Source organism: Amorphotheca resinae (assembly GCF_003019875.1).
Source record: "Amorphotheca resinae ATCC 22711 unplaced genomic scaffold M430scaffold_7, whole genome shotgun sequence".
NCBI lineage: Eukaryota > Fungi > Ascomycota > Leotiomycetes > Helotiales > Amorphothecaceae > Amorphotheca > Amorphotheca resinae.
In genome coordinates, this window is record NW_020194477.1 from 1149691 (window position 1) to 1169005 (window position 19315).

Sequence of the window (19315 nt, forward strand, 5' to 3'; positions counted from 1 at the left end):
GGGGAGGATGATAGTGTTCGTATCTGCAGTGTGTGGATTGGGGGAGTGGTGGTTGCATGAAATCTCAACTTAGCTCTCTGTTGGATGGGATGGGATGGGGAGGGGAAGATGTAGGGAGATATAGTTAGTTCAACTTAGTTGTAGATAGGTAGATAGATAGATAGATAGATATCTAGATATATGGATAGATAATGTAGAGACAGAGAGATCAGAGATGGTGGATCCTGCTGTACTTAGGAGATCTAAAGGGACGGGAGATCGGACGGAGGTGGTGGATGGGCTGGGTTAGTTGGGGGATGGGGAGGCGGTAGATGGGTCGGGAGATAGCGTGGATAAGGGCTGGGATTCTTGCGGTATGGCATCGTAAGGCACTGTCGACCGGATAGGGATTCTGAAGGGAGAATGGAGAAGAAGGTATCCTTGCCATGTGGTGCCAGCGTTCGCGCGGGAGATCGGATGGGTTAGGAGAATTCTTGAGTTCCCATTCCCATACCTTAGATAAACCCATTGACTGACTCTCATAAGAGGGGCTTTTTGGGCTTGGGAGTCGGGAGTCGGGAGTCGGCCGGTGGGCTGCAGCTTGCAAACCTGCAAAGAGATAGAGCCCCGAGACCTGCTTTGCTACGTAGGGCTCTGTCATTGGAAGAGAAAAGGAGGAGGAGAGCAAAAGGCGAGGGGGAAGAGAGCGGGAGGGGATGGATGGCACCGCTCAGCTCAGCTCAAGCGCCAACCTCGTATTGCTTTTTCTTTTCTTCCCCTCCGTGCGGCTGCATCTGGATTTGAGTAGTACACGGCTTGGAATGCAAATCTCGGACCCGGACAGCGGCGCCTGGTCCCTGCAAACTGGTGGTCGTCCCAGTATCGATTTCTTGCAGCACAATCTGGAGGTCTAGAACGGTCCCAGGGCTGCCAGGGTCTACATCTACCCGGAAAGTTGAGGCTTAAGGCCTAAAGTAGACAAGCGAGTGTCTGATCGGAGCTAAAAACCTGCTAAACTCGGGTAATTCGTCCGGTTCCTGGCTAGCGGCTCGGTTGTCGCAGCAGGGGGTCCGAATCGAGCGACCCCTTGTCAGAACTTCCATCTTGATGGCTTCGCTTTCTTTGCTTTCTTCGCTTTCTCCGCCTTTTTCGCTTCCTTCGCTTTCCTCTCCGTATGGTCCCTCTCTGCTGCCAAGCCACAGTTCATGATGGGATCATATTGGATATTGGCCACAAGGTGATGTACGTGCCGCATTGTCAACGAAAGATTGTCCCGGTAAGTCTCCGGGTGAAAGCTTATTCTGCCCTGGTGGCCTTCTCCCTCTTGGGCCTCCTTTGATGTTTGCACTGACCCCTCTTCCCTTCTACAAAGTCGTATCTCGTCCACATCCACATCGTGTGCAGGCCGCGGGACGCCACGCGGATTGTACCTGACCAGCTGAGCTGGGGGTTCTCGGGAGCCTCCAGAAGAGTAAAGGCTTCCCCATGTGAGGGGCAAGGGGCTAGGCCCAGGACCGAGGGGACCGACGCTCCCTTCAAGCCCTCTGCCACGAGATATGTTGGAACTGTACGGTGTACATTGAGACCATCCAGCATTGTTACCACAGCCGGTGGAAAGTAAGTCAGCCATGTCTGCAGTTGCCGTGCCTAGGATTTTTTCTATATAAGATCTTGTTTTCCCCTTTCTCTCAGAACTCTCTTCTCCAGCGTGGTTAATAGTCTTTCGCTGGCTTTTTGCTTCTTCATCTCTTGGTTTACTTCACGCTCCAATACTTAAGGTGTCGTGGAACGCCATGTTGACCCTCAAAACTTTCATTACTGCTTCGGCTGCTTCGGCCCTCTTTGCTGGTGCAAGTGCCAGTGCTCTTGTCAAGCGCAATGAGGAACCTCCAAGGCCGGCCTGCACCAGTCCCTTCCAACCATTTACCTATGCTGGATGTTTCTCGGATCCGAGCAGCCCAAGAGGTCTGCTGTACGACTCCGGACTCCCCACACAGAACATGACTATCGAGACCTGTGTTGCGTTCTGCAAGGGTTCGTTACCACCACACCTTCCTCCGATTGTTCACCTCGTCTGACATGCACAGGCAACGATTACAAGTATGCTGGTCTGGAATACTACGGCGAATGCTTCTGTGGCGCTTCAGTCAACGGTGTTCAGTTGCCGGAGTCGGATTGTAGCTTCCCTTGCACAGGAAACTCGAGTGAGATATGCGGTGGGAACGATATCCTCTCGGTCTACCAGGACCCGACCTTCCCATCTGTGGATGACAGTACCATCTCTGACTACCAGCTGCTGGGATGCTACTCCGAGGGAACATCTGGACGATCCTTGGCGTGGAGACAAGACCAACTCCTCACGTCTAACTTGACTGTCGAGGAGTGTCTGTTCGCTTGCAAGGACGGCGGCTATGATTTTGCTGGTGTCGAATTCGGTCAGGAGTGTTACTGCGGCGTGGTCCTTGGCAATGGAACTCTGTCTATTTCCTCTAGCACCTGCGATACTGCATGCACTGGAAATTCTACAGAGACTTGTGGAGGCCCTTCCGCACTTGATTTGTACGTCGCGAAGGATCTGGGATCCAACCAGCCGTGTGGATATTCATCTTCATCCTCCGCTTCCTCTTCGTGGGCCTCTAGTACCAGTACTACGTCTTCAAGCAGTTCGACTTCGTCAAGTGTCTGGACTACGTCGTCGCCGACTGCCTCGACTTCGAGCAGCTCCATCCCATCAAGCACTTCAACTTCGTCAAGTACCTGGACTCCGTCTTCGTCGACCACAACTTCATCAAGCACGTCGACTTCAACACCTTGCACCACTTCGTCAAGTACCTCAACTTCATCAAGTGTCTGGACTCCGTCTTCAAGCACCTCAACTTCATCGAGCACCTCTACTTCAAGTGTCTGGACTCCGTCTTCAAGCACCTCAACTTCATCGAGCACCTCTACTTCAAGTGTCTGGACTCCGTCTTCAAGCACCTCAACTTCATCGAGCACCTCTACTTCAAGTGTCTGGACTCCGTCTTCAAGCACCTCAACTTCGTCAAGCACTTCTATTTCACCAATCGTCTCCACCTCAACAACCTCAACTACGAAGACAACGGCATCTCTTTGCACGTCAACAACCACGGTCTCCCCAACCCCAACTTGTGAATACAAGTGTGGAAACTGGTGCTCTAGCCCTCTTCCGCCTTTCGGTAACAAAGGTGATTGCCTCAAGGCGGTCTCCGCTTGTTCTATTCAAACCGCCTCTTGCTTCCTCCACGCTGGATGGCCAGACAGCATGAAGTGCTTTGAGTTCTCCAGCTGGTGTGAGTCCGTATCCTCATACTGCGGCAAATACTGCCCCGGGAATTCATGCTCTCTCGGCGGATGCAAGTCTAAGTACCCACCCTCCGGACAGCCAGCGCCGCCGGCTCCCACTGTCTCGACCTCGGTCTACACTTGCCCACCAGCCACAACCAAGCCAACCAAGCCAGCCACTACCACCAAGCCCTCAACAACGACAAGCTGTGTTCCTGTACCCACCAGTTCCAACATTTGCACACAGCCAAACAACCCCAGCAAGGGCTACAGCTCCTCTTCGCCCGTCGGCAACATTCCCCTTCCATGCTTGACCTGCAACAACATCTACTCGGATTATAAATCCGGTAATTGCTTCAAGCTATACAACAATGCCGACTCGTCCAAGTGCCCCTCATACCCACGCTCTGGTTCTTGGGGCCCAGGAAAGGGATGTAAGGATGCATGTGACAGCCAGTACGAAAGTTGCATAAACACCTATGCTCAGAGTTGCAAATCTAATGGAAAGAGAGGTTTCCCCGACACTTACGAGAGTGCAAGCCAAAAGTGCCATAACCAGTGGACCGATTGCTATTCTGCAAACGAGAATGTGACTGGTGGTGGCAGATGTAACAGCTGGAATTCGGGCTGGGCGTAGGAAGCTAAAGGAGAAAGGAGGCATATTGGTCCAAGAGAAGGAGCTACTAGTGAGCCATTCTCCATAAAGGGCACTTTGCTATCGCTTCACCCCAATAATGTTTTCATCTTAGTCTTTATTTGGTGGGAAAATGGGTTGGAGTAGTGCGGCGAATCAAAAAGTATTGTGTTGATCGATGATCCAGTTTACAAGAGAGGCACGTTATGCTATAGTAAGTATCCTGAGCGACAATGTCGATGATTTAACACGGCTCCATTGAAGGAGAATCACGTTCCTCGAACCCATCCCCCCTTTTAAATATTTATTCTAGACAAGCGAGCGAGCGAGCGAACATACATTCAAGCCTCCCTTACTAGCCCACCTAACCTACCTACCTCCTTAAATAACCAACATATTTACGCTCTCTTTCATACCTAGATAGCCAGCCTAAAAATCCCCCATTCATTGATCATGATGGGAGTTAAGTAGGTAGATTCTTCCATTATATTTTATTTTGTATTTGATTAGAGATAGTGGATGGCTACAGAACAGAAGACTGGTCTGAGTAAGGTACCTAGGCCCCCTTTTTTAGATTTCGGTTCGGTTCAGTGTAACTGGGAATAGATAAAGGTAGATATACCTACCTAGGTACATAACGGGATGTGTGGGTAGGTGGGGTGAATATAGGTAGAGGTGGATTCAACTGCGTTCCCTCCGACCCTCTTCTCTCTTCTCTCGGCACAAGCAAAGCAAAGCATCTATAGGTAGATAAAAAACATATCTATTTTCCTAAATCTATATCTTTCAAAGAAACGCTTTCATAAAAAAAACGCCTCCCCCCCCCTTTGCTCATTTCATCCCTATAATTTGTTTCCATTCCCAATATATGATGATGATGATGATGTTTATCGAGTGTGAGAGTTATTTTATTGAGTAAGGAAGGTAATCTCGACCTCCTATCCCATCCTATCCTATCCTATCCCTCGGAAGGAAAGAAGGAAGGAAGGAATGAAGGAAGGAATTTCCACACACACACACACACATCAGGCACTCACGGTTTCGGCCTGCGCGACGAGTCTCGCCCGCCAGCCATTACAGACCTCTTCAAAGCCGCCGACGACATCACCGCAGACGCCGGCGCACTCGCGGTTGCCGAGGCGCTCAGACCAGTTGCCGCGCTTGAGCCAGCGCTCGCCTTGTTCGCGGGCGTCCTCCTCCTTGCGCATCTCGGCGACGAGTTCGCGGGCGCTGCGCAGGCGCCGCGTGGCCGTCGTCGTGGTCTGCCGCGACATGTGCAGCGTGTCCGAGAGGTAGTTGAGCGTTTGCACGAGGTCGGTCGTGAGGCTGTGTAGTTGGGTGAGGGAGGTGAAGGCGCTGGTCGTGGGGCGGGGCATGGAGTCGCCGAGCGTGACGAGGAGGGGCATCAGGTCGTCGATGAATTCTTCGTCTGGGGCTATGGTCATAGGTGAGAATAGGGGATATGCTAAGGATTGTAAGAGCCGGGTCTGGTGAAGCAAGTGTGTGGATAGCGCCGAGTGCGCTGTGATGAGTCTGTGCTTGTTTAGTATCTGTGTTTAGGAAAAAAAGGCTTGGAGAACATACCTTGCGGCACCACTCTCTACTCCTGACTGTCCGCCCAGGTCTTTCAGTTGCTCTATTACTCTCTTGACAACGCCGTCTCGCTCTCCGCCGTTATTCTCAGTCCCCCGCCGAGCCAGACTTTCCACCATATCTATCCTGGATACCAGTCCCGGAGGCATGCCCGGCGACTCCACATCTGAACTCCCCCCATAGTCACTTCCATCATACTCGCTGGGTTGTCTTCGGTGGCCCCGCCCTCCTGCGGGAGTCGTCAAGGTATCAGATTTGGGCGGCGGTTGCTCTTCTATCGGTGAAGTAGGCTCCGCACCATTCTCCCCTACCGCCTCTCCCTCATCTCCGACTTCCTGAAAATTCATATCCGGCTCCTCATCTTCCTCTCCTTCTTCATCATCCTCCCCCCAAGCATCCGCCAACTCGTCCGCGAGATTCCCTAGACCATTGGACGGGGCGCCCCCACCGCCGTCAAAGCCATCTCCCCCAATAGAATCTGACCGATTGTAACCTGGCCGACCCGGTGTACTGGGCGAGTGCATCGAGGATTTAGAAAGCTGTCTCGAGTGACTGCCATCAGCGAGGGGCGTTGCAGGGGAGAGGTCGACGTTCGAAGGGTCCCTGCTATGCCCGGGAGTCCGCGGTGACGACGCCATTGTGGCTCTGGATGAAGCAGGTCGGGAAGAGCCCAAGTTTTCGAAATGGAGAGAGACCCGACGATGCTTGCTCTTCACGAGGAAAAGAAGCAAAAGCCCTGTGGCCCCCGCTCTGTCTCACTCCGGGACCCTCCTTGTGTGATGTTTCGGCCGCGGATAGGTGCGATAATGCCCGGATGACTCGTTACCAAGGCGCGCGGTTGAAGGCAAAGGAAGAAGTCGTGAGGTTTTGGTCGAGTTGTGGTCGTGAGTGCAAGCGCAGGGTAAATATCACGGTGTTGAGGCCATATTACTCTGTATGGTACCGTAGAGAGCTTGTCAAGGTCGATTCGTGCACTGACGATATTTCGCGATTGGCAGACTGACCCCTGCTCCGCGAGATTGACTTCAAGTCGCTGATTTATACTGAATTTTCCTGTTGCCCCGGGGTAACGGAAAGAAACAGATGTCGAGGGACGTTGTACGGTTGTAATATTCAAAGCTGGCTCTCTCTCTCTCCCCGAGTGATGTTTGGAAGAGGGAGAGTTGATCGGCATGGACGATTCGTGAACCTGGAGCTAAAATAAATCCCGACATCCCAAGGTTCCTGATTGATACAGGAACTGAACTTTATATCCCGTCCCCTTCCCCTCCTCTCAGGCACGCTCAGACACCACAGCTGTGGCCAGAAGGACCCTACAGCATCAGCATCGCAGCGGGAAGTATATTATACCTAGGTACACTATAAGAAACCCGCAGGATGACTTCCCTGCGGCCCTTCCACGCCGCCGACGTCTTCAAATTCAACCCCACCAACCTCGACCCTCTGACTGAGACCTATGACCTGAACTTCTACTTCTCGTACCTTGCCCGCTGGCCGCACCTCTTCAACGTCGCCGAAGGTCAAGATGGCACTATCGACGCCTATAGTCCGTGTCTCCCCTCCCTTCTTCTCTATCCCCCCCCAACCCAGCTGACATCCCTCACTCACTCAGTAATGGGCAAGCTCGAATCCTCTCCCTCCTACATGCAGTTCAGCGAGCACTACCTCCCCTTCCACGCGCACATCACGGCCCTCACCGTCGCGCCGCACGCCCGCCGTCTCGGCCTCGCGCGCACGCTGTCCCAGGCGCTGGAGCGCAGCGGCGACGAGTACGATGCCTGGTTCGTCGACCTGTTCGTGCGGAAGAGCAACAAGATCGCCCAGGCCCTGTATACCGGTATGGGATATAGCGTGTTTAGAAGGGTCCTGGATTATTATAGTGATGACCCGACGGATCCGTCCAAGGCCGGGGAGGATGCGTATGATATGCGGAAACCTTTGAAAAGGGATAAGGATTTGAAGCATATTAGGAAGAATGGTGAGGACTTTGCGGTGGATCCGACTGATGTGTGGTGAGAGGTGGGGGGGTAGGGGCAAAGAGATTCAAGATTCGGGATCCAGAGCTGGCGAGGGCGCATTAGAGCTATACACGTCAGTGAAGCTTGGAAATATGCGCAGCATTGAGGTAGATGAACTGTGCTCAAGTCACTCGCACCACCCAGCTAAGGATGGCTTGGAATATTGGACAGAATCCTGCACAGGAGGCCACTGGACATGATTCGGTTGTTGCACCGTCTTTGCTAGATCATACGAAGGTAGATGTGGAAGTGGACTCTACAGTTCACAACTGAATACAATGAGCGACTACTTTGAGGAATAAAAACTACCGGCGATGATCCCAGCAAGCATCATGACTGTCAGGTCCAGTCGAATAGAATGAATAGCCAAAACCTGCCCCACCGATTCCATCTCAGGACAATCTATACATCTAAAGGGCTCACTCGGCCTTGGGACAACCGAACCCTACACCTTTTCAATCTCCATGGCGAGGTCTTCCCTTCCATCGAAATGAAGGATGATACTCATACCCCGAAGGCCGAAATCTCCTTTCTGCCTATCCTCGTTATGCCTCTGGTCTCCATTAGGAGGTAGGTTAGCTAGGACCATCTTCTTCCAAGCACAGTCATGCTCATCTCCCATTTTCTCGGAAGAATCAGCCCAGGCGCCAGACACACTCGTCCCTAATTGTTGTCTCTCCCCAATGGCTTCGTTCTTACCAACTGTGTATTTCCTTGTAGCATTCTTACAATCATTTGAGCCAGCTGGCTTGGGTTCCGTTAGCTTCAGAAGCTTGTCTGTCCAAGTACTATCACGTTCATCCTTTTTTTCAGGAGAGTCAGTCCAAACTCCAGACATATTCCTTCTTGACTGCTGCCTTTCCTCAATGACCTTGTCGTCACCCATCACGTGTTGTTGCCTTGCAACTTTCGAAGTGTCGTTTGAGTCCGGCGGTGACAGTTCAAGTTCTTCAAGCTTTAACTGCCACTTCTCCATCCGTATGCTGCTCCTCTTACTACCCGCTGCACTTCGCAATGCATCCACCTGCTGGCTGCTTAGGTCCTGAATCGAACGACGTTTGAAAATCTGTTCATTACCTCTAGCAGTAGGCTCGATCGTCTCTCCATTACTTCTCAAATCCCCTTGGTTCCCAAGTAAGCGCTCGTTGAATGGGCAATCAGAACCTATTACACTCAAGCTAAACCCCGTTGGAAACCCCCTTGAAAAAACGTTAGACTTTGAAGACGGCATAGAATCCTGTTCTGGCAACTGGCTCGCGCTGATTTTTTCTTCTTCACTAAGACAGCCGCGCCCATGCTCTTTATCAGACAGGACAGTAGGCTGGATGCCCGTTAGATTATCACTCTGCCTTGGTCTCGATTGGTCGCAGGTAGACTGGGTTAGCACTGTTGGATTTTTTTGGGATCTTGGAAATAAGTCCGAAACTGGGCCTGCGTTAAAAGCTGTATAACCATTTCCTCTCACAGATGTTTGTTCGCGTGTCCCGGTCACGGCCGTCGTGTCAATTCTAGTCAGATATGGTGGTACAGAAAGCGGTGGTGTTGGCAATTTTCTTGGTTCCTTCGTGGTAGTTGATTGATCGAATTGTGGAAGACTAGTACGTTTCTGCTCGAGAATAAGTTCTTCCGACAACGATAGAGGCTGTTTGTACTTCTGAGAGTTTTCTTCCAAATCCCCAAAGACCATTAAAAAATTACCAAGTTCACTTTGAGGACTTGGCGGCTGTAATAACCCCTGTGTGGACTTTGAGTATTCTGGTTGTGACGGACTATCAAGTTTCTCCTCGAGTACAGGCTTTCTCAACAACGATGACGGTAATGTATTTTCGGGGGATTCTCTCAGAGTCGAATTGAACATCGATGGGGCAATGGCTGTGCTGTCCATGCTAACTGGGGATTGCGGTGGCGATTGCAAAGTTAAACCAGTATATTGAGACGCTAAAGGGTTTGCTAAAGCGTTTGAGGGAGTAGAGGCAATTTTTGGTTGTTGATCATGATGATGAACCAGGGCTTGGTGGCCTTGATGAATGCAGCAGCGGACTCTAAGCTGGGCATTTTGACATGCTGCGCATTGAAAATCGTCAATACAATGTTGGCATTCACCAATAATACCTGATGTGACAGGGCTGCCAAGCTTTGAGTTGCCTGTTCCAGGGTAGCCTCGACACTCAACGTATTCTGGTGAAAGATGTTCAGCCAATGGAGTTTGGTTGGTCTTGTGAGATCCAGTTGGGTCTGGTCTTGACGTGTGGGGCAGTGACTGTGAAAAATTACCATGTGAGACCAAATTGGAATAGGCTTCATCCTCGAAGTGGCTGGTATCAGCTACATATCCATTATCGGATTCTAGGAGGCGGCGTTTTGTACGAGTCAAGGATGTTGCGAGCCCGGATGGTTTATGTATAGTTTGGGTATACTGTGCTGGATGCATATAGTCGCCGGCGTCAGATAACGACGAACTTGGGTGACGATTCGAATATTGATAGCGCGCTTGATGTTTGTAGTGGTAATCATGACTATCCTTTGTTTGCATCTCATTAAGATGGGGTCCGGGGCCCTGATTATTGGATAGGAAATCAGCGTAAGGGGAATGCTGCCCTTTCATCGCAGTCTGTGACCCAGCCGGGGGTTGCAGGATTCCCGGGCGTTCCGCGTGCGCTATATTGTTGGAGAGGCCTCGAGAGTTCTTGCGTGACAACGGTTGCTCAATATGAGGAGCAGGGATTTTTGAACGAGTCTGAGAGAGAATTGCTTTTGCTTTTTCTCGAGAAGCTGGCTTCAGCTGCGTCTTCTGAGCCCGCTCAAACTCGGCGGGACTATATCGGAGCGGCTTTGAAAGGGGGCTTTTGCTCTTCAACGAGCTTCGAACGTGATTGATGCTTGGTTCTTTTGAGGTAATCGACAAGTATGGTAGAGCATCGCATTCGCTGCAGATTTCATGTTCGCACCTCCGGCATTCTTTGGCAGAAGCGTGATTAGTCCAGGAACAAACATGGCACTGTCTATGCGGCCTTGATGGTCGACACGCATCTTGCTGTCCATGAGCTGATCTTTCGGGAAGGAGTCCGGCGGGTGGCTCAATACCATGGTGATTAAAAAGGTCCAAAACACTTTGTCGGCGTACTGTGGAGCTGGCGAGGACCGAAGCATCCGATTGTACTGTATTCCCCAGACGAGACAGACTGTCGCTCCTCCCAAAAGAGTCGCTTTCTCTCGCAATATGCATGTTGTCCACATCATGATCCTGATCTAGGCTGACCTTGGTGGGTGGAATCGACAACGGAGAGACACTATCATATTGGACTCGTTGTATCATGCCTTCAGGCTGTATCAGACTATTGAGACGAGAGGTTCTATCAGATTCAGATCGGCGATTTGCAATAGTATACTTATGTTTTGTTTGAGTCGTATTAAGGCCCAAGAAAGAATGGCTTCCATCGGTCTGCGGCGTTTGGTTTGGATGGGCGTTCCGAGCAGCGGGTTGAGCAAACTCAGAACTTATACGTTGACCATAACCCGTGTGCTCGCGATGGTGGCTTGTGACAGGTGGCGGAGGTCCGGGAGGAGCCGGATTAGCTGAATCTCCCAAGCTCTGTAGATGATAGACAAGCGATGCCACAGTGCCCAAGGGAATGACATCTTCGGGCCCACTGCGAACTGTGAATGGCGATTGGGCTGGAGTAGGGTCGTAGAAGGATGATCGACCATTCGATGATTGCAATTGATAGTTCATAGCAGCGGTCAAATCATCTTCATGGATTGAGACTGTCGATCCCCCCTTGCTGCAAGCCGCTAAGAATGATCATAAAGAGTGTTTGAATTCCATATATGAATACAACGAATGACAGGTCGCCAAATCACTTGATCGAGACTTATAGAGATGGTAACTTAGCGAAAGAGAGGCCTTCCAATTGAGGAAATAACGAAGCAGGAAACACGGAAACAAGGATTCAGTTCGAGGGCTGGCATTTTGAAAGGGAAGGAATCACTGAGCAGCATTCGACTGACTTGGATAGTAAGAACACCAGTTGTTCACGGGATGCATTTAAGAAATATGATATACATAGCCGCTGCTGCCTCTATAATTCTCTCGTCGCGTCTATTTGAGAACAGTCTGCAAGCTCTCCAAAACCTGGATATTGTTAGTATGATTTCATCAGTATTCAAGAGTTCAGCTAACCTCAAGCTCAATCTTTGCCTCGGCGATGTCCTGTTCGCTTCCACTTCCGCTCGCAATCTTCTGTGCCTCCGCAATTTGTGCTCGAACGGCCTCGGCGCTGAAGTCCTCCAATGGGTATCCCTCAACTGCATTGATGCTCAATTCCGAGTTTGGTTGAACAATGGCGAATCCACCAGACACTGAATAGATGTTGATTAGCCAGGTACATCTATAGGGCGATTAAGTAAACGTACGGAAGAATGATTTGCTCCCACCACTCTCCTCAATGACCTCGACGAGACCGGGTTTGAGTTGCTCAATGGATGGAACGTGGTGTGCAAGAATACCCATCTCTCCAGATACGGCGGGAATGTTGACCTGGACGACATCTGCGGACTTGTACACTGACTGTTGATGGCTTGTTAGTGAGGATGTCCACGATGCCCGTATCTTCACCGCGCCGCGCCCTCCTCCCGATATGGCCTTCTTTCTTGCAAAACTCCATCAATACGCCATATCCACCGAATTTCAAACGTACCTGATGTGGCAGGGCCAAGCTCAGCTTGATCTGGAGAAAGTTAGCAATGACCGTAAAATCTGTTCCGGGCTGCCGACCTTGTCCGATACAGCCTCGGCATATCCTCTGCGTTGAAGAGGAGCCTTGAGAGCTGCAGGGCGTGCTCGCAGAGCTGCGCGAGCGATACGGAAGGAGTTCATGATGCGCTGAATTGTCAATTGGGATTGGCGTTGTTGACTTGTGGAGAGCTTCGCTGGAGGTTGAAGTTCTGGTCAAGATGTAGGCTAGCCTGCTTCGACTTAGCATCACGATCACGTGGCTTCATTATAGAGGCCAACCTCACCGAAGTCAAAGGACTCACCCATTCTAAAACAGAAGAGTACTTCATGACTTTGAAGTTCAAAGGACTTGCATTTTGTGATTTTCCCAAACCCTGATCCAAATCTACGCGTATTCAGAAGCTAAGTAACTCAAAATCGAGCTTCCGTTTTAGGTTCCCTTGAGAAGAGAAACCGCCTACCTTACCTTTGGAATGCTCTATTTCTCTTTAGTTTGAGAGGGTATGCTCGCCTTGGAGTTGTCTCTTTCTATTCTCACTAACCTTTATTTCTTTATTTATTCGTTTGCAATATGCGCTTTACTTAAGGACAGACACGCTTGTTTACAAGTCTCATATCCTGTCCTTGATCTTCCGTATTCCCTTGGAAAGGTGAAAAGTTGTCATAAAAACACATGCACGCTTTTGAAAGTCTTCAAGACCTGGCCCTTCGTTGTATACAAGATATCTTCTCGTCCATGTGAATTGGGCCTTGGTTACGGGCCCCCTTCATCTCTTGTCATGCTCGCAGCTCCCCGGTATTCTCATCATAAGTACGGCAGCTGGAACTGCCAGTGCAGCCAAAGTAGGTTGTACGGGAGGCCAAGCTCTTCGATCATGCTACTGTACGGCATACAATTGTTCATGTTCTGCTTACGGGATGAACGTTGCAGGCGAGGGTAGCGGAAGTTAGCTCGCCAGTGTCAGCCTTTTTATAGTGACCCCTTATCACATCTCCAGTCGAAAGCATTGGAGAACCCCTCTCGATAAAACCAGACAGGAACAAAACCCAGTACTCGCTACTAGAGTAGTCGGCCACGGCGGCCATGGTGGGAAGGAGACATCACATCCAAACCGGTTTTATATCACGTGATCGGGCGCATGTGAGGCTCGTTTCAGGTTTGACCTTATGGACTTGGGTATGATATTTCAAAGATGCGATAGCACGTGAATCCAAGCCTACAGCCGCGTCCTCTGTCTGCTGTCCTTATATACTCATACTGCTCGGGTACTGTCCTTCGGCACTACTACAGAAATACGGTGCCCTAGGTAGCACATACTTACCCTCACGTAATCTCGGCATCTTTGGTTGCTCACGATTGCCGCATAATAATCTACACTTTAGCTTACAAATTTCTCCTTCTCGGCCACCAAACATCAAAAATTCGTTTTGGCACCACACCATCTCACGACTAAAGCAAGCCTCTCCGAGAGTCCGAGGGTTGGCCACACGCCTTTCCTCCTGGAATTTGCGAAACGACTGGCGCTCATTAATCCCTCATGTCAACATGTCAAAGTTGTTCTGGAGATCAACTACTGAAATTACTACGGGCGGACAGGAATCATGGACATGCAGATGTGGATCGGCAGCGCACAACCGTTGTATGTGGAAGGTCCTGCCGCCAAGGCGAGGGCCAGTGTGAGAATGTGGTTCAGGCCTCGTAAGTAAGGTTGTGAAGTCAGTGCAGAGGTCGAGTGATATTGGTGATACGGTACCACAACAGTACCAAGGGAGTACAAATAGCATCATGGATCACTTGTTGGGAAGCAGCCTGCACACTCATGAGTCTCGTCGTTGCGACGCGCGTATTGTCAAAGACCTACATGTCGCAGTATCCAGTTGATGTCGCAATTGCTTCTTCCGTCTCGTATGGATTCTGGAGACGAACCAGAGGTGTGGTTCTTCATCAGCATCACGAGCTCTTCGACAACACCCTCTTGCCGGAGATACTAGCTCACAGTTGAGGTGTTCATTCTACGACGACGACCATGGCGTTCTCACCTACTAAGCCCAAGTACTAATAAGCTATTATTACTGTACAGTGCTGCATTATTGCATGCACCGACACATGCCGAAAATAAAGAAGGGAAAGCGACACGTCGCATCCTGAATCCTGATGGTTCGAGAAGAGGGGACCAGTAATTTCAAGAATAATGGAGAGAATGTGGGGTGCATCCTCTTTGGCGGTCAAGACTTGGGTTAGCTCAGGAATGAAGCTTGTCGAAGGGGGCCTGTCCAGGTAGTCGTCGAATTGCCAAATCGTCAACGGTCAAGCCCTCTTTTGCCTTGCTCCTTATTGGACGCGATCCCCTCGTCCGTCGGAGATCGTACCATACTACCACTCCCGCCTTGGACCTACGGACGGAGGAGGAGTGTGCTGTTAATAAGTTGCTACTACTACTGTTAGTACCAGTAAGTACCTCCGTAGCCGTAGGTTTGCATGCACCATCCGCAGGACCACAGTATTAACGGACCGAAGTAGTCAACAGCATGCACAATGCCCTGACTGGTGCGACCATGCTAGGGGGATCTCTCTCGAAGGGACCACGGGCCACTGCAGCATGCATGGGCACAGTGCCACAACTTCGTCTTAGTACATGCAAACAACAGCTTCACCACCTATCAACACCGCTGTACACGACCGTCTGTATGTACTGTACAGAGAGGCTGTGTACTGGTCAATCCAGATATCAAATTCCAACGGCGACCAAGGGACCAAGGGTTGGCCGGAAGGAGGGTTAGGAGGGCTCATCCATCTGCATCGTACGTCATTCCCAGCTACGCAGTGATGAAGATGTCGCCCTCGATATTCTATTCGGGTGTTGAGCCCCCACGCATACTTCACCGCGCCGACCACGCTGCAGCAGGAGGGCAGCGATATAGCTCATTCACGGGCCCCGCATTGCCGCGTAGGAGGTTGGCTCAGTTGATGCTGCTGCTGGTGGCCAAGTTGCCAGTTAAGGAGCGGCGATCGGGGAGAGGTCATGAGAAGCGTCGGGCGAGGTGGAGAGATGGTGGAGGGATTGCTTCCATCAATCCCACCAACGTCTTCCATAGAGCCACTGGGGCCTAGGACTATCGGGAATCTGGTCGGAGGTGGGAACGGAGCACTGGCAGCGGGTAACCATCAAGCTACGAACTGCACTCCGTAAAATCATGGCGATATTATGGTGCTAAGTATGATATAACGATATAATAATCATGATACCGTATATCAAGGGACCCAGTAGCAATTACGGAAGAACCGCGACGCAGCATTTGGTTGGGCGACGCCTGCTTTGGCGCGGTGGCTGGCCCGCTGCGCTGCCCCGAAGATGATTTGGCTTTTATTATCGCCCTTTTATTGCTCTTTTATGTTCTATACTGCTCCGTAAAGCCAAAAGGACTTCCCGCTTTTTATACCTCCAGGCGTGGTGGCAGCCCGTGACCGCTCCCGCCAGAGCCAAAGAGCGCTAAATGACAGCTTTTCCCTCATCTAAAAAGCAGCCCACCATAAACCCACCCACACACCGCGAAAAAAATAATAACAACCGTACAACCCCTCTTGGCGCATCCCTCCCTTCGTCCTCTCCCACCACCTACCACCTCCCACCACCACCCTCCATCTCATCCTCAAAAACCCTGGCATCGCTGTTTTTGGCCACGCAGAATGTGCGTCCATCTGTGAAAGGCATCCCCTTTGACAGAGGGACCCCCCAATCCTCGCTCTCGCGCAGCAAGGAACACAGCCCTGCACCTCACGTCATTGTTTTCGCGATCCTTCTCCTCAACGCTCGATAGCGAACCCCCCCCCAAGAGTCCCGTGTCCAACACCTCACGACACGTCCCCCCACCGACCGCGAAGCAGGACTCCTGTCCCTTCTGCTTCCTACCGAAGTATATCTTGGATCGCCTTTGAATACTCAACATGTCGTCTTTAACTTTATAGCATAGCGGTCCCGAGGGGCGCCACAGCATCTTGGTCCTCGAGGCAGTCGACCGATAGATAATCCGCGATTCACGTCCGCGGAGTCTCTTTCTTGATCGCATTCGATTCTGATATCGGATCCGAATTCTCAAGAGTCTCACGAGGACTTCAATCACCATACATCGATCCACTGCCGCACTGCGACCTTCCGCAGTCGCGCTGGTCTTGCCACCGTTCACGGCGACGAGATCCTGCCTAGGACTTACCATACCTATCTTACAACAATCCCTTGAGAGCTGTCACTCGATCAGCCCATCGTGGGTTTCCTCAATCTGATTACATTTGCGACGACCTATTCCCCCGATCGGAAAGACGAGATGGGGTTACAAGATCTGTTTACCTGGCGGTCGCAGACAACCGCGGCCACCATGCCAGACATCGCAGATGATGAGCTAGTAGCGGATGTCGATGAACCACCGGATCATCGCCATACGCAGCAACAATCCGATTTCCAGAAGTCTACAATCCGAACTCAGCTGCAGCGAAAGGAGTCCCTGCTCACAAGGGCTCTAAAGACTCCCGAGCCGGAGGTCTTGAAGAAGCCAGACGTACATATCACCACAGAGTTGTCGCGCCGACGATCGATGAATAGCAATGCTAGTTCAGCATCAACTGCAGAGCTCACCAGCGATGGGGGGCAGACGAGCCCTTCCCGCACCAATACACCTAGTCCTCCTTTGCCAACCGAGACATTCACGAGCTTCGCCCCATTTTCACTTGTAGCCAAGTCGATGCTTCCTGTACTTCCAGGAACGAATAACACAAATAGGGAACCCATGGTCGCTGACGACATCAGTACATCCCCGAAGACCCAATCTCCTGCCGATGTCGCCCCCAAGAAGCGTTGCATCACTTTCGCATGTGGCGCGCGAAGAGAGCCCGTTCCAAAGCCAGATGCGCCTACTGCACCAGAGTCTACTGCTACTGTGGCGCCTACTACAGAGGCTCCGAAACGCCCAAGTACTATCAAGTTCGCTTGTATCGGTCCTAAGCCTTCGGAGAAGACCACCGATCCTGAACCGCCCAAGACTCCGAAGACGTCTAAGCCGCTTGAAACAACGAGGAAAAGCCACAGCCGCTCTCCGTCTACGACAAGAAAATCACCTCGCCCTAGCCTACTTTCCTCCCGGTCACACCGAGATTCCACCTCCACCATCAGGCGAGCTTCTCAAAGCCCGGTAGCCGTCAGAGTCAAGCCGAAGTATATCATCGCGGATGAGAAGACACTTCAGTCATCCGAGGCTACTCGTTTCCATGAATTTGCTAGTGAGGAGTTGGAGGAGGATGATTGGATTCGAAGAGAGTCGGATAATCCCGGGAAGAGGTTGACGATCAACGATACTTTGAAGATGGAGAATGACATCCGTCGACTTGGGAATGAGGCCGAGGAGGAGGCATTGGAGGAGGATGAAGAAGAAGAAGAAATTGAGGAGGATCATGATGGAAATGACTCGGACGATGAGAATGCCTTCGACGAGGACGAAGAAAATGAAGATTCTGATGACGACGCATCTGACGGCAACGAGACGGACAACGAAGCTGGCTTTGCCGATTCCGACGAGAGTGATGTAGAGGGCGAGTTCGCCTTCTGGGCACCTGGGGGAGACATCCGGAGTAGACAGTCAGGCGAGGCGAGCACCTATCGACCCTCGGCTCATAGAAGTGCCTCTGCATCTTCAATCGACTCGTTGGCTCGCAGGGTTCCGACTGAGGAGGAATCTCAAAGACCACGTCGCCGCCGTCCTATCAAAATCCGTCCGGGAACTCCAGATCTTCCTGACAGCATCGACTTTGTCTGTGGCACCCTTGACGAAGATCGTCCACTCGAGGATGCATATGTTTCGTGCATGGAGGCGAGGAAGAACGCAAGACGCAAGCAAACTCCCCAGGACATCGATCCTAGCTTTCCCACTTCTGATGTTGAAGACGAAGAGGATGAGGATGATATTGTTGAGCAGCCCCATGATAGTGATGAGCACGTCTGGCTGCATGGAAAGTTCGAAGACTCAGACGAAGAACGTCATGGCCGACGCCGCTCCACCACTTCTCGCCGCAAATCGCCAGGGAAGTCTCCAAAACGTCTCCGTTCTCCACCTCCTCCCAGGAGATTACAATCTCCTCCTTCTGCCAGGACTCGTCTTCGCTCACCCCCACCTCGAAAGCTCTTTGGTAACTCGCCAAAGCGAATACGTTCTCCACCACCTGCACGCATGATGCGTTCACCACACGAAGCATCGCCAACAGCTCATGCTTCTATCGGCTTCGCACCCCTTGGACCCCGCCCTGGTCTCACCCACACCAAATCACTTCCTCGTACACCGAATGCCTTTTGTCGTCAATACAAGGCTTCCCGCATAATTGCCGCTAATGGCAATGCTGGGGATGATGCTACTGATGGTCATGTCCGAGGCGCCATCGACATAGTCAAAGGGCTCGAGCAGAAACGACAACGCCGCAAAGAGAAGTTTTACCAGAAACAGAACAACCGCAAGGGCAAATGCCAGACTGAACGCAAACCTCTACCCGGGAGAGGTGCCGAGCGAATGAGAGAGTTAGGACTACTTATGGCCGGCAAGACCGGTGCTAATGATCCTTACATGCTGTCCGCGTAGACACGTCTACGTCGACAAGGTGTTGAGCCTCCTCCAGAGAGGCAGGATAGGCTCATCTGCCCTCAGCAACAGATCATTCTATTTCTTTGTAGATATGTTTTTATTACCTGTCATCACCCGTCCTTTCGCTGAGATCTCGATTCCGAAAGATTCAAGGGGTACATCTGTATATAGACAGGGGATTCTTTTCACCAATACCTTTTTATTTCCTTATTACGACTTTATGAGAGTGGGAAAGACCATGTACACCGGACATTTAGATCTGGGAGGCTGAACGGTTATCTTTTTAGACCGAGCATGGCATGGCATCGTCTAGCATAGCATAGCATGGTTGCATTGGGTGGGAGGCACATTCGTTCGGATGGATGGATGAACGGGTCCATGGGCAGCTTTGGGTTTTGTGCTGGGGCTTTAGGAGAGCTCCATAGGATGCTG

At 51.2% G+C, this 19315-nt stretch overlaps 10 protein-coding genes across 10 annotated transcripts; 5 read left to right on the forward strand and 5 right to left on the reverse strand.

Annotated features, from left to right (window-relative positions):
• Positions 1 to 1069: 1069 nt before the first annotated feature.
• Positions 1070 to 1609, reverse strand: M430DRAFT_28582 (hypothetical protein; the record flags this gene model as incomplete). Its single annotated transcript, XM_024865800.1, has 1 exon — positions 1070 to 1609. One exon carries the CDS (start codon positions 1607 to 1609, stop codon positions 1070 to 1072), a length of 540 nt encoding a protein of 179 aa, XP_024720364.1.
• Positions 1610 to 1772: 163 nt separating this feature from the next.
• Positions 1773 to 3919, forward strand: M430DRAFT_103245 (hypothetical protein; the record flags this gene model as incomplete). The annotated part of the gene is made up of 3 exons (XM_024860853.1): positions 1773 to 2013; positions 2067 to 2802; positions 3028 to 3919. The coding sequence occupies 3 exons, from the start codon at positions 1773 to 1775 to the stop codon at positions 3917 to 3919; spliced, it is 1869 nt and encodes a 622-aa protein (XP_024720365.1).
• Positions 3920 to 4941: 1022 nt separating this feature from the next.
• Positions 4942 to 6147, reverse strand: M430DRAFT_103682 (hypothetical protein; the record flags this gene model as incomplete). The annotated part of the gene is made up of 2 exons (XM_024860878.1): positions 4942 to 5449; positions 5501 to 6147. The coding sequence occupies 2 exons, from the start codon at positions 6145 to 6147 to the stop codon at positions 4942 to 4944; spliced, it is 1155 nt and encodes a 384-aa protein (XP_024720366.1).
• On the reverse strand, positions 5971 to 6784 carry M430DRAFT_249527 (hypothetical protein). The gene has a single exon (XM_024865165.1). The coding sequence runs from the start codon at positions 6681 to 6683 to the stop codon at positions 6222 to 6224; it is 462 nt and encodes a 153-aa protein (XP_024720367.1). The 5' UTR covers positions 6684 to 6784; the 3' UTR covers positions 5971 to 6221.
• M430DRAFT_141322 (hypothetical protein) lies at positions 6720 to 7706 on the forward strand. The gene is made up of 2 exons (XM_024862706.1): positions 6720 to 7055; positions 7122 to 7706. The coding sequence occupies exons 1-2, from the start codon at positions 6887 to 6889 to the stop codon at positions 7523 to 7525; spliced, it is 573 nt and encodes a 190-aa protein (XP_024720368.1). The 5' UTR covers positions 6720 to 6886; the 3' UTR covers positions 7526 to 7706.
• A 60-nt stretch (positions 7707 to 7766) lies between these two features.
• Positions 7767 to 8811, reverse strand: M430DRAFT_35498 (hypothetical protein). Its single transcript, XM_024866749.1, has one exon. It carries the CDS (start codon positions 8756 to 8758, stop codon positions 7973 to 7975), a length of 786 nt encoding a protein of 261 aa, XP_024720369.1. The 5' UTR covers positions 8759 to 8811; the 3' UTR covers positions 7767 to 7972.
• A 2815-nt stretch (positions 8812 to 11626) lies between these two features.
• M430DRAFT_102699 (hypothetical protein) lies at positions 11627 to 12403 on the reverse strand (the record flags this gene model as incomplete). Its single annotated transcript, XM_024860816.1, has 5 exons — positions 11627 to 11659; positions 11708 to 11886; positions 11941 to 12094; positions 12225 to 12254; positions 12302 to 12403. The coding sequence occupies 5 exons, from the start codon at positions 12401 to 12403 to the stop codon at positions 11627 to 11629; spliced, it is 498 nt and encodes a 165-aa protein (XP_024720370.1).
• Positions 12404 to 12703: 300 nt separating this feature from the next.
• M430DRAFT_249549 (hypothetical protein) lies at positions 12704 to 13399 on the forward strand. Its single transcript, XM_024865167.1, has one exon. The coding sequence runs from the start codon at positions 12766 to 12768 to the stop codon at positions 13201 to 13203; it is 438 nt and encodes a 145-aa protein (XP_024720371.1). The 5' UTR covers positions 12704 to 12765; the 3' UTR covers positions 13204 to 13399.
• A 2300-nt stretch (positions 13400 to 15699) lies between these two features.
• M430DRAFT_249557 (hypothetical protein) lies at positions 15700 to 16333 on the forward strand. Its single transcript, XM_024865169.1, has one exon. It carries the CDS (start codon positions 15758 to 15760, stop codon positions 16079 to 16081), a length of 324 nt encoding a protein of 107 aa, XP_024720372.1. The 5' UTR covers positions 15700 to 15757; the 3' UTR covers positions 16082 to 16333.
• A 303-nt stretch (positions 16334 to 16636) lies between these two features.
• Positions 16637 to 18880, forward strand: M430DRAFT_51199 (hypothetical protein; the record flags this gene model as incomplete). Its single annotated transcript, XM_024868195.1, has 1 exon — positions 16637 to 18880. The coding sequence occupies one exon, from the start codon at positions 16637 to 16639 to the stop codon at positions 18878 to 18880; it is 2244 nt and encodes a 747-aa protein (XP_024720373.1).
• Positions 18881 to 19315: the final 435 nt, after the last annotated feature.